Below are 14181 nucleotides of genomic sequence, written 5' to 3'. Positions count from 1 at the left end.
TATGAGTGTTCTCACTTGCCATGAGAACACATGTAAGACTGTAATGCACTATTTTTAGATGTCATAACAGATGGTCAGTAGTGGATCTTAGCTCCTATCCTGTAGGATTTGGAGGAAGATTAATTGAGGCAATAGGCAAGAAGTTAGAAGGACATTAGGTGGACAGAGGTGACTAGCATGTTGATCGGTGAAATGGTCATTCTAACTATCGCACAATGATATTCATCAAGTGCTGGTGCCAAAACTATGTTGCTTACATTGAACTCTTTCGCTGAATGAACAGATAATGCAAGAAACATGACTGGAAATCAGCCCACCGCTGCATGAGTGGGATAATCTAATAGGCAAGAGCAGCAGCATAAAAGAAGAAAGCAATTGTTTTCAGAATTTGAAAGCTATGTTAATGGTTCATTGCTTTACTATAATTTTATTGTCGGTTTTTACACTGAGCTACATTTTTCATAAAGCGCTTTTCAGTGAGAGAGAGGCAGATTTCCCAATAATCGACACCAGTGCTGTTCTTGATCAGTTAACGAAGACACGCTAATAGCAATAAGTCAGATCTCTCCCCATGAGGTAACGCATTCAGTGTTCTGTAGTTTTTTGAAAATTATTTTAACTCTGGCAGCTATGTTTCAGTGACTGGCTGCTGTATCCTGAAGCAGCTTGTTTTGCAAAGTCATTAATTTAATCATGGAAAGGAAGGGAATATCTTAAAAATGTAAAGTTGTGGGCAGTACCAACTACCTAGATTTGTGTAGTTGGTAATTCTAGATTAAACATGTGTTGAGCTTTAAAGGGGGAGGAAATTGAGGCCTTTCTAGGGTGCACATTGGTGTAATCCTATGAAAATAATATGCAATAAGATGCCTATATTCTATGAGATACTAAATTTGCACGGGAATGGGAGAATGTGATTACTCAATGATTGTTGTTTAAAGCTAAGAATTCCAGTGTAACCTAACTTTGTAACCTGTAATCGTAGCATTGAGGAGCACAATGGACAGTATTGGATGACATTTCTCTACTAAAGTTTGCAGTTGGATTACCATGGATACTACTAGTATTGGTATTTTCAGTGGAATATTATAATATATATTGCATTACCCTCTTAATGAATAATTTTAAAAATAAACGCTTCCTAACTTGACTACAATTTACTATTCAGCCTGTCTTTGCCATCAGAAAACCAAATGAAATGTATACTGGGGCTACTAATTGCACAGTCTCATTCAGTTTTAGATGCCTCCATCTTGGTTTGCAAGACACACATTAGAATGTGAGTGACGTGCTTTCTCATTATCTGAATATTCTCTCCTGATATTTTTCTGCTTTTCCTTTCTTTCTGGTCTTTGGATAGGACAATGTTGGTGGTGCTCCAACTCTACAGACATCTACTTCTGCCATTAATTCAGCAAAAAGCACTGTACTGTGGAAGTACTTAGCCTGAGAATATTGTGATTCTGAAGGTTATTGATTTTGGATCACAGCATGACGGGGCTATGCATTATAATGTTACAGTGCTACTGTGTTTATTTCTCTGCTTCTTTCAATCGCTTCCCTCTTTAATTTTATTATTTATGAACTTTAATTGTGGATTTAGGATAATAGTTCACTGAATATCGCAACCTAGCTGATAAAGTGCGCATCATAAGCAGTAGTCTGCTCTTAACAGTCCTTTCAATGTAATATGTACAAAAGGTTTCATTTCTTTTAAATTTTGGGTTAATGTGAACATCTTGTTTGTATTTTAAAAGGCATTAATTATGTAATATTCATATTTGGAACAAATTACATATCCTTGTTCATTATTGATTGAACACCTGAGTTCTGTTGCAGCTGTGCCCATGAAGAGAAGGGCTTAAACTGACCAATCAGAAATATCCAGAAATGTTCTTTTTATTATATTATATAATAGTAAAGTCAATTGAAGTGCGTGAGTAAAAAGTCAAGTAAATTGTACAGAAGAAACAATCTATATAGCAGGTTAGGTGCATTCACTGTGCATCTGAAAGAGAGTACTTACTCATTTTGGCCTAAAATATGTTTTCAGGTTCCCTGGATTCTGACATCAGAGCCCGGATAACACTGTTCAGTATTGTTAGGGCTTTACAATAAAAGCTAAAATATCAACCATATGATGGCAAAAAAAAAGTTCTTTCCTGTGTTTAAAATGTTCACTTCTAGCTACTTTCCGATGAAGTTGGTGGAGCCGTCGAAGAGGACCTTCTCCTCCTTGTTGATGATCGTGACCGCTCAGCACTGTAGGTAATTTGTTTGTCATGCTGTTGCATCTGAGCTTCAAGAAATTCCCTCTGCTGATGGCTGATTGTCTGACTAATCAGTCCAGGGAGAGCTTGGATGCTTCCTATTAAAGTCTCTAATTTATTTTCCAATGTTACGATCCTTTTCTCAAAATCTTCGCTCCTTTCATTCAGGTCTGAGATCATGTCATACATAATGTTTTGTGTCTAAAGTGGGGGTAAAGAACAGAGTTGGAAGCTTTAGCATTTGCTTTGCATTTTCCAGAAACAGTTTGTTTTTGTTTCAAGTTAATATCAACTAGTAAAGTCAGATCAATTCTAAATTATCAGCCATTTTACAAATATGGTGAATGATGCAAGAAACATCGACATTATCAATTTAACAGGAAATAATAATGCAAATTATTTTTGAGGTCAGTCATAAAATAATTAATATGATCATTTTGACTGGAATAACTGTTTAGGTTTCTCCACCTCTCAATATTTAAAGTCAGGTGTCCGTATTTTAAATTCAGCGGTGAACAAGACCTCAAGTTCCAATTCCAATTTTTGACTTTTCATAGATCAATCACAACTGTGGATATATTTTTTCTCAAAGGATATATCCCAGTATTGAAGAAAAGATTTATTCTTAACAAAGAATTTATAGATCTTTGCTCAAATAAATAAAATTATGTAACAAATATACATTTCATAATGTTCACATGCAACTACAAATAAGTTGTATTTATTATTTGTACAATACAATGCATTAAAGGAATGAAGAACAGAATAAAATTAATAAACAAGTTTGATTGATTGGACCCAAATAAATGGATAACTCACTCCATCACTAACTTTCAAACATAATAAAATTAAAATACTAGTGTCCTTCCTCAATTTATTTATTCCAATTCCCTCTCTCCTTTGATCAGTTAAAATAAAATGTATATTTTCAACAGGTATTATCACCATACTGTATTTTTATGCCTTAGGCTCACTTTAGGATACTCCGGGGGTATTTCCAGTGCTTCTCAATGGAATGTATATATGCATCAGCAGGCCTCTGATGTATTGCTGTTCGTCAATTTCCCCATTCCAGAAATGAGTAATTTTAACAGGATTTTCTTTGGTTTCTGATGTGAACAGGGAAGATTCCTGGAATGTCCAGTTCATCTATGATTACCAACACTACAGCAGACATATCGGCGCTTGTTTTCCTGATGGCTGTCACAGTGCTTTTAAATTAAGGTAATTCATGGCTTGAAGCAGAAAGGCTGGTTGCATCCTGGTGCCTTGGCATATGCCTCCTTGGACACAAGTAGAACACTGCTGAAAAATGATTCATTCTGCGGGTAATGTCTCGATATGCTTGGGGTGGCTCTGTGAAACAGTCTGGTTTGTGTCTCAAAGTTAGTGGTGTTTCTTTGTTGGGCATGCTGCCGGGCAGCGTCGTGCCAGACACCTGAGCCCTCACCCCATATGAGGAACAGGCCCTGGTGGACATTTGGGTGTCAAAGGACAGATCAGAAACCAGGTTAGAGGTTGCCATACGGTGCAGAGGTGAGAATCCATTGGCCCCCCCACAGATGACTGGTCTCATGCGAGTTGTTAATGCCATGCAGTCTGACCCATCCCTCCCACTGGCCACGTGTTTATTTCCCGGAGTATCTCCATCCGACAGTGCCAGACCATCTAGCGTGGTCTCCCTGCCTCCCATGAGAACACCTTGGAGGATAGCACCAAAGAGGCCACCATCAAAGCATCACAGCTGTCATCCCCAACCTCCACCAGTGCAGAGACATACACCTCGGTGGGCAACGGTGGTGGTCAGGCTTCTGGGGCACAATCTGGTGAGCACCAAGGGGCTGATGCGTGCAGGCAAGACAGCAGTCAGAGATCTGCTGGATCCCAGGACCCAGCTGGATCCTAGTCAGATGTTGAGCCTCTGGGCCAGGTTTACCCAGAGCTTATGCAGCCGACAGGGTGTAGCCTTCACATTCAGAGGGGGATGTCAAAGACACTCCAGCAGGTCCATAGCTGATTGGAGGAGTCTCAGAGGCTATGGGTGCATGAGCTAGCATCGACAATGCATGGCACCGAGGCCAACAGTGCTAGGTTAGTGATCACAGTGGAGAGCCTGGTGCACAATGTCGGCAACATGAGTGGAGGTGTCCAAGGCGTGGATCAGTCAGTGATGCTGTGGCTGAGTGCCTCAACAGCATGTCCCAGTCACTGGGGTGGAACCATAGGGGGTTGGGGCAGTTAGGTACACACATGTTAAATGATAGAAATCGTTGACCTTGACCAATATGACGCCTCTGGCACTTTCTTTCACAATGCAGGCTGAGCACCAATCCCCTGTCCCATCTCCCCCGACATGGAGGTCCTGGATGCCTCTCCCCCCACACCCACCTTGTCGCACCCTGTTCACGCACCCCTGGCTGCAGTGGGGGGCCCACCCCCACTGGACCCTAGAACCCATACCCCAGACACCTGCACGTAATGTTACCTGGATCAAGCACTGGTCCCCCCCCCCCCCCCAGTGCACACACCCATCCTCTGGCCACTGTCATTTCCCTGGTGCTGGCCCTCTGCCCCTGGGTGTTCGGATGTTGGCCGCTGCGTCCGTAGGGTTGTCTCCCACAGTGTTCAGGCACAGTTTCCAAGCATTACGGTCTGATTGGGATGCGAGGCAATAACTCCCACATGCAACATGGCACACCTACCCACGGGGATCCACTTGGGAGGTGCAAAATGCTCACTTAACTACGATTGCCAATTCCCTATTAGCAATAACCTTCAGCAACAAGGCCAGAGGCCTCCACGGTCAGTGGAAGTTATGGATGATCGGTAGGGCAGGCCGGGAGGGCTTGGGACAGTCCCTGGAACAGGATCACACGATCCAGAGGCTGGGGCACCCATTTCCCCCCACTCCCAGTCCAGTCCAGCCCAGCCCAGCCCAGGCTACCCATGGCTGGCCAACCCCCCCCTCCCGATTGAAGCTGGCCCCCCGGGGACTCCACACCCTCCCTCCGAGCACCGGGACAGCAAGCCAGTTGCCCCAGGCTCATTGGCAGGGAGCGAAGATGGCTACTCATCTCCTCGGGTCCCCGCAGCAGCCCTTCCACCAGCTTCACATTTTTAAAATGAGTAAGAATCGGCGTCCGCATGACCACTTGCTGGGGAGGTCATCATATTACGGGAGGCCGTTATATTGGGGGTTGCTCCCATTAATTGTATGGAGATTGGGCTTAAAATTACTGGTTTCTCGCCACGCTAAGGCGGGATCCTGATTTCACCAACGGCAGCGGGCCACTTAGATCTCAAACGGATCATCACCCGGCGCGATTCTCGATTTTGGCCTCTTCCACAATTAAACGCCTCGTCGCACTCTCGCTTAAGCGCAATGCGGCCATTAAATTGTGCCCGTTGACTCCATTTCGCTCTCTGGATGCTGCCAGACCATTTCATGATGTGGAGATGCCAGCGTTGGACTGGGGTGAGCACAGTACGAAGTCTTACAACACAAGGTTAAAGTCCAACAGGTTTGTTTCGATGTCACTAGCTTTCGGAGCGCTGCTCCTTCCTCAGGACCATTTCAGATTCACAGCAGCCACTGTATTTTGCTTTTATCCTTGCAAATATTTTTTGTACCCTCTCCAGTGGGATTGCAAAATTATCACCAAAGTTTCCACTTCATGATACTTCAGTTTGGATCTTTAACAGCCAGTCAACCCTGTCCTGTGAATGATATTCCCAATAATTGGACAAGCACCATAATTTAGTACTGTTTTTCTTGTTTACTTTTCGGTTCTTCACCTTACTCAGGAAGGAGAAAATTAAATGAATTTCACTGTGAGGCAATCTTCAAATCCTCTACTGGGATTAAATATTCTTTTCAAGATCTGATTTACTCAATGGTCGAATCAATGTTTCAATTATTATCAAATAGGTTGCTCTCGTCTTGAAGATCCAGGGTCTTCACAAAGAAAATCTAAAGTGGATCTGAGAAATTTGTGCTATCTGAAGTTTACCCACGAAATTTGATTCAGGATAATGTGGACCTTTGGAAACAGTGGACAGTAGACATTGAGCACTCGATTCCTTTCATTAACCAGATCCGTAACTGTTGAACACAAAGTGCAAGTTGCAAGATCTCCTTCTTTGAAATTGGAATGTTTGGAAACATTAGGCAATATTTTACAGGAGGGAGCTATTCAAAATCTTTTATTTTATCGCCAATTTAGTGACCTGAAAATTAATTTGCCATTTTTCCGAACAGCGTAATAAATCGGTTGGAAGGAGTCTATTCAACTCTGTTTGCTCTTAAATTTGCATTCTCACCAAAAGTAGAAAATATGGCTGGATTCTCCACCACCGGTAGTGGAGTTCCCAAAACAGCGAAGAATCCCGTACCGGGGGTGACGATTCAGACCCCCACTGGCAGTGGCATCGCGGCTCGTGCCAGCGCAAGAACGCAAACTATGGGCTGGTATTTACATGGATATGGATTTGTGCAAGTATTTGCCAGCCTGGTCCTGACGTGGAGGACCTCGCATTGGCCAAGGGGATAAGTATTTAAGGTAAGTGTCCTAAAAGTCCATTGGAGGGCCTCCCCCTGCCCAAAATGCAAATCATGCTCACCCCAACCCCAGCCCCCCATCAGACCCTACTCCAGCCCCACATCTGAGACCCCCACCAGACCTCCCCATCAGAGAACCCCACCAGACCCCACCATTAGAGACACCCACCAGACCTCCAAATACTTGTCACAGAGACCACCACAAGACCCCCAGAGACTCTCACCAGACTCTCTATCCGAGACACCCATCAGACTCCCAATCAAAAATCCCAGCGGATCCCTCTTCAGAGACTCCAGGAGATCCCCCATCAGAGCATCCAGCAGATCCCTCATCAAAGCAACCAGCAGATCCCTCATCAGAGACCCAGCAGATACCTCACCAGAGAACTCCACCAGACCACCTCATCAGAGCCCTCCACCAGACCGCCCCATCAGAGACTCCCATCCCCATCAGATCACAAACAGAGACCTCCATCAGGCCCCATCAGAGACTCCTCATTTCAGAGACCCTCCCCATATCAGAGAAACCCCCATATCAGAGAACCCTGCAATCAGTCACCCCTGCCTGTAGGCTAAAGAACAGTCCAGGCAGAAACAGTGAAAAATCACTACTTTGTCGCTCACCTGTCCCTTATACCCGCTGTCTCAGACAGATGTCTAGAAAGCAGCAGTTATGATTTCAATGAAAGTCAAAACCACATCACAAGGCTTTAAACCCCATCAGATCCATCGATTTGCAAGGCTCCTATTCACTTCAAAGATAAATTGCTTTTAGTAGGCTGTAATTGACAGCTTCCAGACACCCAGATGTCTAGGTTGATTATTTACATTTCCCTTCAGGCTTTAATGCATCTTAAGTAGGCTGCTTTGAACCTAACTGCAATATTTATAAGCATCTAGGAGTGAAGTGCTTTCACTTCCTCGTTTCCTCAGCAGTGCTTTTGATATGGTCAGGAACTGTCAATCATAGCTAGATGTTTATAAACATTGCTGTTAGATCAGCTTTCTAGACATCAGTGAGGCACCAGGTATAAGGGACAGGTCAGTGAAAAAAACAGTGATTTTTCACTGTTTCTGCCTGGACTACTCTTTAGCTTTCAGGCAGGGGTGACTTTATAGAGGGGTTCTTTGATAGGGCAGGTTCTGTTAATGGCGGGTTCTCTAATATGGTGGGGTTCTCTAATAAGAGGGCCCTCTGGAGGGGTGTCTCTGGAGGGGTATCTCTGGTGGGGGGGGGGGGATGTGTGCATGCTGTGGGTGGAGATGACCTAGTAATTCCCATGGTGGAAGGGAGGAGCATTCTCCTGCTTGTAATAATAATAATAATAATTGCTTATTGTCACAAGTAGGCTTCAATGAAGTTACTGTGAAAAGCCCCTAGTCTCCACATTCCGATGCCTGCTCGGGGAGGCCGGTACAGGAATTAAACCCGCGCTGCTAGCCTTGTTCTGCATTACAAGACAGTTGTTTAGCCCACTGTGCTAAACCAGCCCTGTCAGCAGGGGGAAGGATTAGCATTGCGGGGGAGGGGGCCAGCCGCCCTACATCTCTATTGAAATGCTCAAAATGGCAGTTCAATAGTGGGATCCGTAACGGATTCCCTTGCGATCCTCGCCATGCATGAATTTGAATGGCTGGGATGAGTGCATCGTTTCTGGGTGCCGCTTCTAATGCCAGCTCAAACCAGATGCGATTCAGCTCCAGCGGGAGAACATGGGGCGGGATTCTCCGTTGCCTGATGCCGATATCGTAATCGGCGATCAGGCAGAGGATCGACTCTGACATCCAAATTGGTGCCGGTGCCGGTTTGACGCCGGTCAGCCATGCTCCGCCCCCTTGGAAATGGCGTAATCGTGTTACGCACCACGCGCCTTTGCAAAGGCATTGCCGTGTCATCGGCAGGCCCTGCCACGATGCTCCGGCCCCTATGGGCCGAGTTCCCAAGGGCGCAGGACAGGTGTGGTCTCAGCAGTCGGGAACACGGCGTGACAGCTGCGAACTGTGTCCAGTGCCACCACACTCAGCTGGAATCCGTGCTGCTGGCCGGGGAGGCTTCTACAAAGGCAGGGGGACTGGTGGGGAGTGGTGGCCTGTGGAGTCACGGATGGTGGGTCGACGCCGTGCGCATGCGTGGCCAGGGACCTGGACATTTGCCGGCTTTTTCCAGCGTGGGAGCCGGGAGTTTAACCCGCCGCTGCTGCTAGTCCCTCACCGGTCCCAGAATCGGTGAGGGGTCAGTGCCGATTCTTCGGTCGTAGAACACCCGCAAATTCTCCATTTGAGCTGGCACTTAGCTGCTGAAACAGAGAATCCAGCCCATAGTCTCCTAAATGGAGAATCCAGCCCTATATCTGTCACAGTCCCATTTACAAAATAGCAGTTTCCTTTTACTAATCCTGCCCTTGAGTTGTGTTTCTGTCAAGCAATGATTCATACACAGTATCCATCTCTTCAGCATCTTAACCGGCCAGATAACTTGGTCCCTCCTTGTTTGCCTAGAGAAGAACTCACTGACCAAATGAGGATAAAATGATTGAGGAAACACACAATTCCCTGATCTCCAGTTTTTTTACATACTACTTCATTTCCTTATGAGGACATATAATGTTTAAAAAGGCAGTAACTGTACAGGTAAGTATTAGGCGTGACCAGTATTATCGCAAATACTACAAGTAAATTTTTCAATTTTTACACAGATTTGCATAAAATAAGCAAATGCAAAAGGACAACTACAGGTGTCAATGTACAGCTCAAAACAACAGTTATTACAGCATGAGGAACAAGACCGGATAAATCAGGGACAAAATCCACAACAGGTTCCCTCCACGGATAAACGACCCGTCTGCACCCAAAGAGGATACAATTTAGACCAACATCACACCCTTGTCTTAAAAACAGAACGACAGACAAGGAAAACAATACCCAGCACTGAGGGGAAGTAGCCTAACTCTTACAGCACAATCTGAACACCTCTCCAGATCCAGACTGGAACGTGCAGTCACCCTCACATTCAAGAGGTAAAAGACAAAGGCAAATTCAAAGAGAGGAAAGAGCAAAACCAGACCCATGTTACCAACTCAGGGTCTCCCATATAAGAAGCAAAAAGAGAACAAGAACAAGTGCCAAGAGCGAGAAACCGAGCCCTCAGACCAAGGACAAAGCAGATCATCGAAACACCAACACCAACACTACCCCCAGTAGGGCAAAAGACAAACTTGGCATTAAGACCCAAGAGGAATAAAGCCTTGTCCCAGTCGAAAAGACTGGGGGGTACCCCAATCAAAGCAGCCCTTAAAAATGATGAGCATTCCCCAGGATCTTCCAAGGATTTCAACAATCTGAACACAAGCTTTGTTACTTCCAGCCTGCCAACTCGACTGGGCCCAGGCGCTCAACAACCTAGGCTCCTTCAGTGGAGGACAGCCCAGCCAGCTCAGGCAGTCCCTATCCCTCCTTATTGGACATCATAAGAACATAAGAACTGGGAGCAGGAGTAGGCCATCTGGCCTCTCGAGCCTGCTCAGCCATTCAATGAGATCATGGCTGATCTTTTGTAGACTCAGCTCCACTTTACGGCCCGAACACCATAACCTTAATCCCTTTATTCTTCAAAAAACTATCTATCTTTATCTTAAAAACATTTAATGAAGGAACCTCTACTGCTTCACTGGGCAAGGAATTCCATAGATTCACAACCCTTTGGGTGAAGACGTTACTCCTAAACTCAGTCCTAAATCTACTTCCTCTTATTTTGAGCCTATGCCCCCTAGTTCTGCTTTCACCCGCCAGTGGGAACAACCTGCCCGCATTATCCTACCTATTCCCTTCATAATTTTATATGTTTCTATAAGATCCCCACTCATCCTTCTAAATTCCAACGAGTACAGTCCCAGTCTACTCAACCTCTCCTCGTAATCTAACCCCTTCAGCTCTGGGGTTAACCTAGTGAATCTCCTCTGCACACCCTCCAGTGCCAGTACATCGTTTCTCAAGTAAGGAGACCAAAACTGAACACAATACTCCAGGTGTGGCCTCACTAACACCTTATACAATTGTAGCATAACCTCCCTAGTCTTAAACTCCATCCCTCTAGCAATGAAGGACACAATTCCATTTGCCTTTTTAATCACCTGTTGCACCTGTAAACCAACCTTTTGCGACTCATGCACTAGCACACCCAGGTCTCTCTGCACAGCAGCATGTTTTAATATTTTATCATTTAAATAATAATCCCTTTTGCTGTTATTCCTTCCAAAATGGATAACCTCACATTTGTCAACATTATATTCCATCTGCCAGACCCTAGCCCATTCACTTAACCTATCCAAATCCCTCTGCAGACTTCCAGTATCCTCTGCACTTTTTGCTTTACCACTCATCTTAGTGTCGTCTGAAAACTTGGACACATTGCCCTTGGTCCCCAACTCCAAATCATCTATGTAAATTGTGAACAATTGTGGGCCTAACACTGATCCCTGAGGGACACCACTAGCTACTGATTGTCAACCAGAGAAACACCCATTAATCCCCACTCTTTGCTTTCTATTAATTAACCAATCCTCTATCCATGCTACTACTTTACCCTAAATGCCATGCATCTTTATCTTATGCAGCAACCTTTTGTGTGGCACCTTGTCAAAGGCTTTCTGGAAATCCAGATATACCACATCCACTGGCTCCCCGTTATCTACCGCACTGGTAATGTCCTCAAAAAATTCCACTAAATTAGTCAGGCACGACCTGCCCTTTATGAACCCATGCTGCGTCTGCCCAATGGGACAATTTCCATCCAGATGCCTCGCTATTTCTTCCTTGATGATATTCCAGCATCTTCCCTACTACCGAAGTTAAGCTCACTGGCCTATAATTACCCGCTTTCTGCCTACCTCCTTTTTTAAACAGTGGTGTCACGTTTGTTAATTTCCAATCTGCCGGGACCACCCCAGGGTCTAGTGAATTTTGGACATCAGGAACAGGACCACACAGAACCAAAGGTTGGAAGGCCACCCCAACCCAACCCCAAGCTTCAAAGACAGGATAAGAGGTGCTCTATCAAATTTCAGCTGCTTGCTCTTCAGATCGAGATTCCCAGAGCATGGCACCCAGTTCTCAAACTCTGCTGGGAACCTCCTTACCATCTAACCGGAGACATCAGGCTCAGCAGGGATCTTCACTGGTTCCTGCTCATCCTCATCTGCACTCCTCAGGATGGACAATAGGCCATGTAACAGGACTTTCAACCTTGCGGAGGCAGGCTTCCAGCCGAGACAGAAATCCACGGTGAACACCTTACCATCAGGACGTGAATCCTCCCAAAAGTAACTGAACCACCAAAAACAGGGCCCAACCCCAACTTCTATCAGCTGCCATGAATCAACGAGGATTAAAGCCATTCAACTCGACTCAGTAAAGCTGAACACTGACCAACAACTCTTGATACATTGTACTAGCCATGCTGACCAGAAAAGGCAAAAAAAGATGCACGCTAGGATAAAATTGAAGATTGAAAGATGAGCAGATTCGGAGCTCACCTAAATGCAGCCACTCCCGTGCTCACATCACGTGATCCCCTGAGGTACTTTCTCAAAAAACTATCTTTGCACATTAAAGAAAATTTTATCCACAGGATCGTATTATTTTTGTTTCAGCAAATTTCAGCAGAGGCATACATTAAAGAAACAATTTTAATGACACCAACAATTACAACACATGTATTTTGCTCATAATCTGCCAAAATCTTTGAATAAAGGACTCCACAGTTGAGGTCTGTGAATGAAATTTTTAAAGGGTCTTGAAATTAATACCTTGAAGCAATTTTACAAATTTGTACTCCTTCATGGAAATCCAGTAGCTTCCCAACCTCAAATTCCTGAAGTGTGTTCTCTATTAGTGAAACTCATAAAATATAATATTAAGTACTTTCCACAACAGCGATGATCGCTACTCTATTCTTTTACCTGCCAAATACTCACTCCAACATGCCACCCCTGAGAATTCCTGTTGACGGAGTATCTTGTTACCTCAGCTGTTCTATAGGACAGAGTTTAAGCGATGGTGTCCCACAATATTTCATGTTTACTAGGAGCCCAGATACCTGAAAATTGAGACTATTGGAGAACATTCCTACTTTCCTTCTGGTAGTGTGTGCTCACCAGATGTTCTATAAATGTAAGTAAATGTGCAATCCTCTCAGTTGTGAATGTGGGGCCAATACTTGATGAAATTCTACAAATGACAGGTCCCATGAACTTACATTTTACTTTTGTGATATGTACAACACCTGAGGCTGTTTTTTTTAAATTTCTGTTTGTTCTCTGATGAAGTTGAAAAATGTGTACCGTTAGATCAATGGTCATCTAGCCAGGGTGTTAACATGCTGCCTAAATGGCTCAAAGCAGAGCCTAACTTGGAATTCTTCTTTTCTGAGGTCTATAATCAATTATTTGTGTAATCATTTTTTTTTAGGGACACAAAAACAACCCTTGTAGCCTTCTCCCATATTGTGGTTTTTAAATTAGTTCCACCTGCTCCAGGGAAACCCTACAAAGTAACTTTGTGACAAAACTCTTCAATTGTGAAAAACAGGCAGTTGAAGTCAAGTATTTTTGTGCTGGTATCATCTTTACTGAAGTATCTATAGTGATTTGTGCCTATTTGTTTATGGGATTGTTTCCTACAACAGGGGGGAAAAAGAATGAGACAAGATGATTGAATAAGTAAAGTGGGAGGGGGCAGAATTATAGGGAAATACAAATCATTCAAATAATTTCCCCTATTAGACCACTTCAAATGTAATAAATAATAAAAAGCATTTTTATGATAAATCAATAAAAATGTTAGAATCACAGAAATAGCTCTTCGAGGTGATGAGGGAAACTATTAGAAGTTACCAATCAGGAGTCTACCAGTTTTGAAAGAATTTCAAAGTGCAACATTTTTAACAATCTTTGAAAATCCACATTGAAGCCCACTAACCTTAGCAAGATCCACCAAAGTATTTGCCTGATCATTTAATTTTCTTTGTTCCATTTTTACACTTCGTAACCTGAGTGCAACATTAATTTTATTTGGTCAGTTTCATTTCACCTTTCAATGCTATCTATGAAAAAGAACATGCAGTAAAATTCAGCAGAGCAAACCACCTTCATGAACAATGATTTTCTTCCTTCTAAAAGGAGAAAACCACTCATTTGTCTGTTAAATGAGAAGCATGCTTCCTCAACATGGAAAAACTTGGTAGCAGATAGAAATGTATGCATTTTACATTATATTAGCCACAGCTTCAGATGAAATAAAGTAATAGTAAAACCGGCTTTCCAAATGTAAGACAAAGCTTAGGCATTCGTTAAAAGC

General features: G+C 43.9%; 1 protein-coding gene across 3 annotated transcripts in view; it reads right to left on the bottom strand.

Moving 5' to 3' along the window:
* Positions 1-400: 400 nt before the first annotated feature.
* The window catches only part of LOC140429452 (small conductance calcium-activated potassium channel protein 2), a 241788-nt gene continuing 228007 nt past the window's right edge, over positions 401-14181 (bottom strand). For all 3 annotated transcript variants that reach the window (XM_072516467.1, XM_072516468.1, XM_072516469.1), the window contains 2 exons: positions 13804-13873; positions 401-2471 (listed from right to left, as the gene is read on the bottom strand). In XM_072516467.1, coding sequence (XP_072372568.1) covers positions 2184-2471; positions 13804-13873 — 358 coding nt within the window. In that variant the 3' untranslated portion in view covers positions 401-2183. The remainder of the gene's footprint in view (positions 2472-13803; positions 13874-14181) is intronic.

The sequence above is a fragment of the Scyliorhinus torazame genome, chromosome 9 (assembly GCF_047496885.1).
Source record: "Scyliorhinus torazame isolate Kashiwa2021f chromosome 9, sScyTor2.1, whole genome shotgun sequence".
In the NCBI taxonomy this organism is placed as follows: Eukaryota; Metazoa; Chordata; class Chondrichthyes; order Carcharhiniformes; family Scyliorhinidae; genus Scyliorhinus; species Scyliorhinus torazame.
Note: the sequence above shows the minus strand (reverse complement) of the source record. Positions and strands in the feature narration are given on the sequence as shown.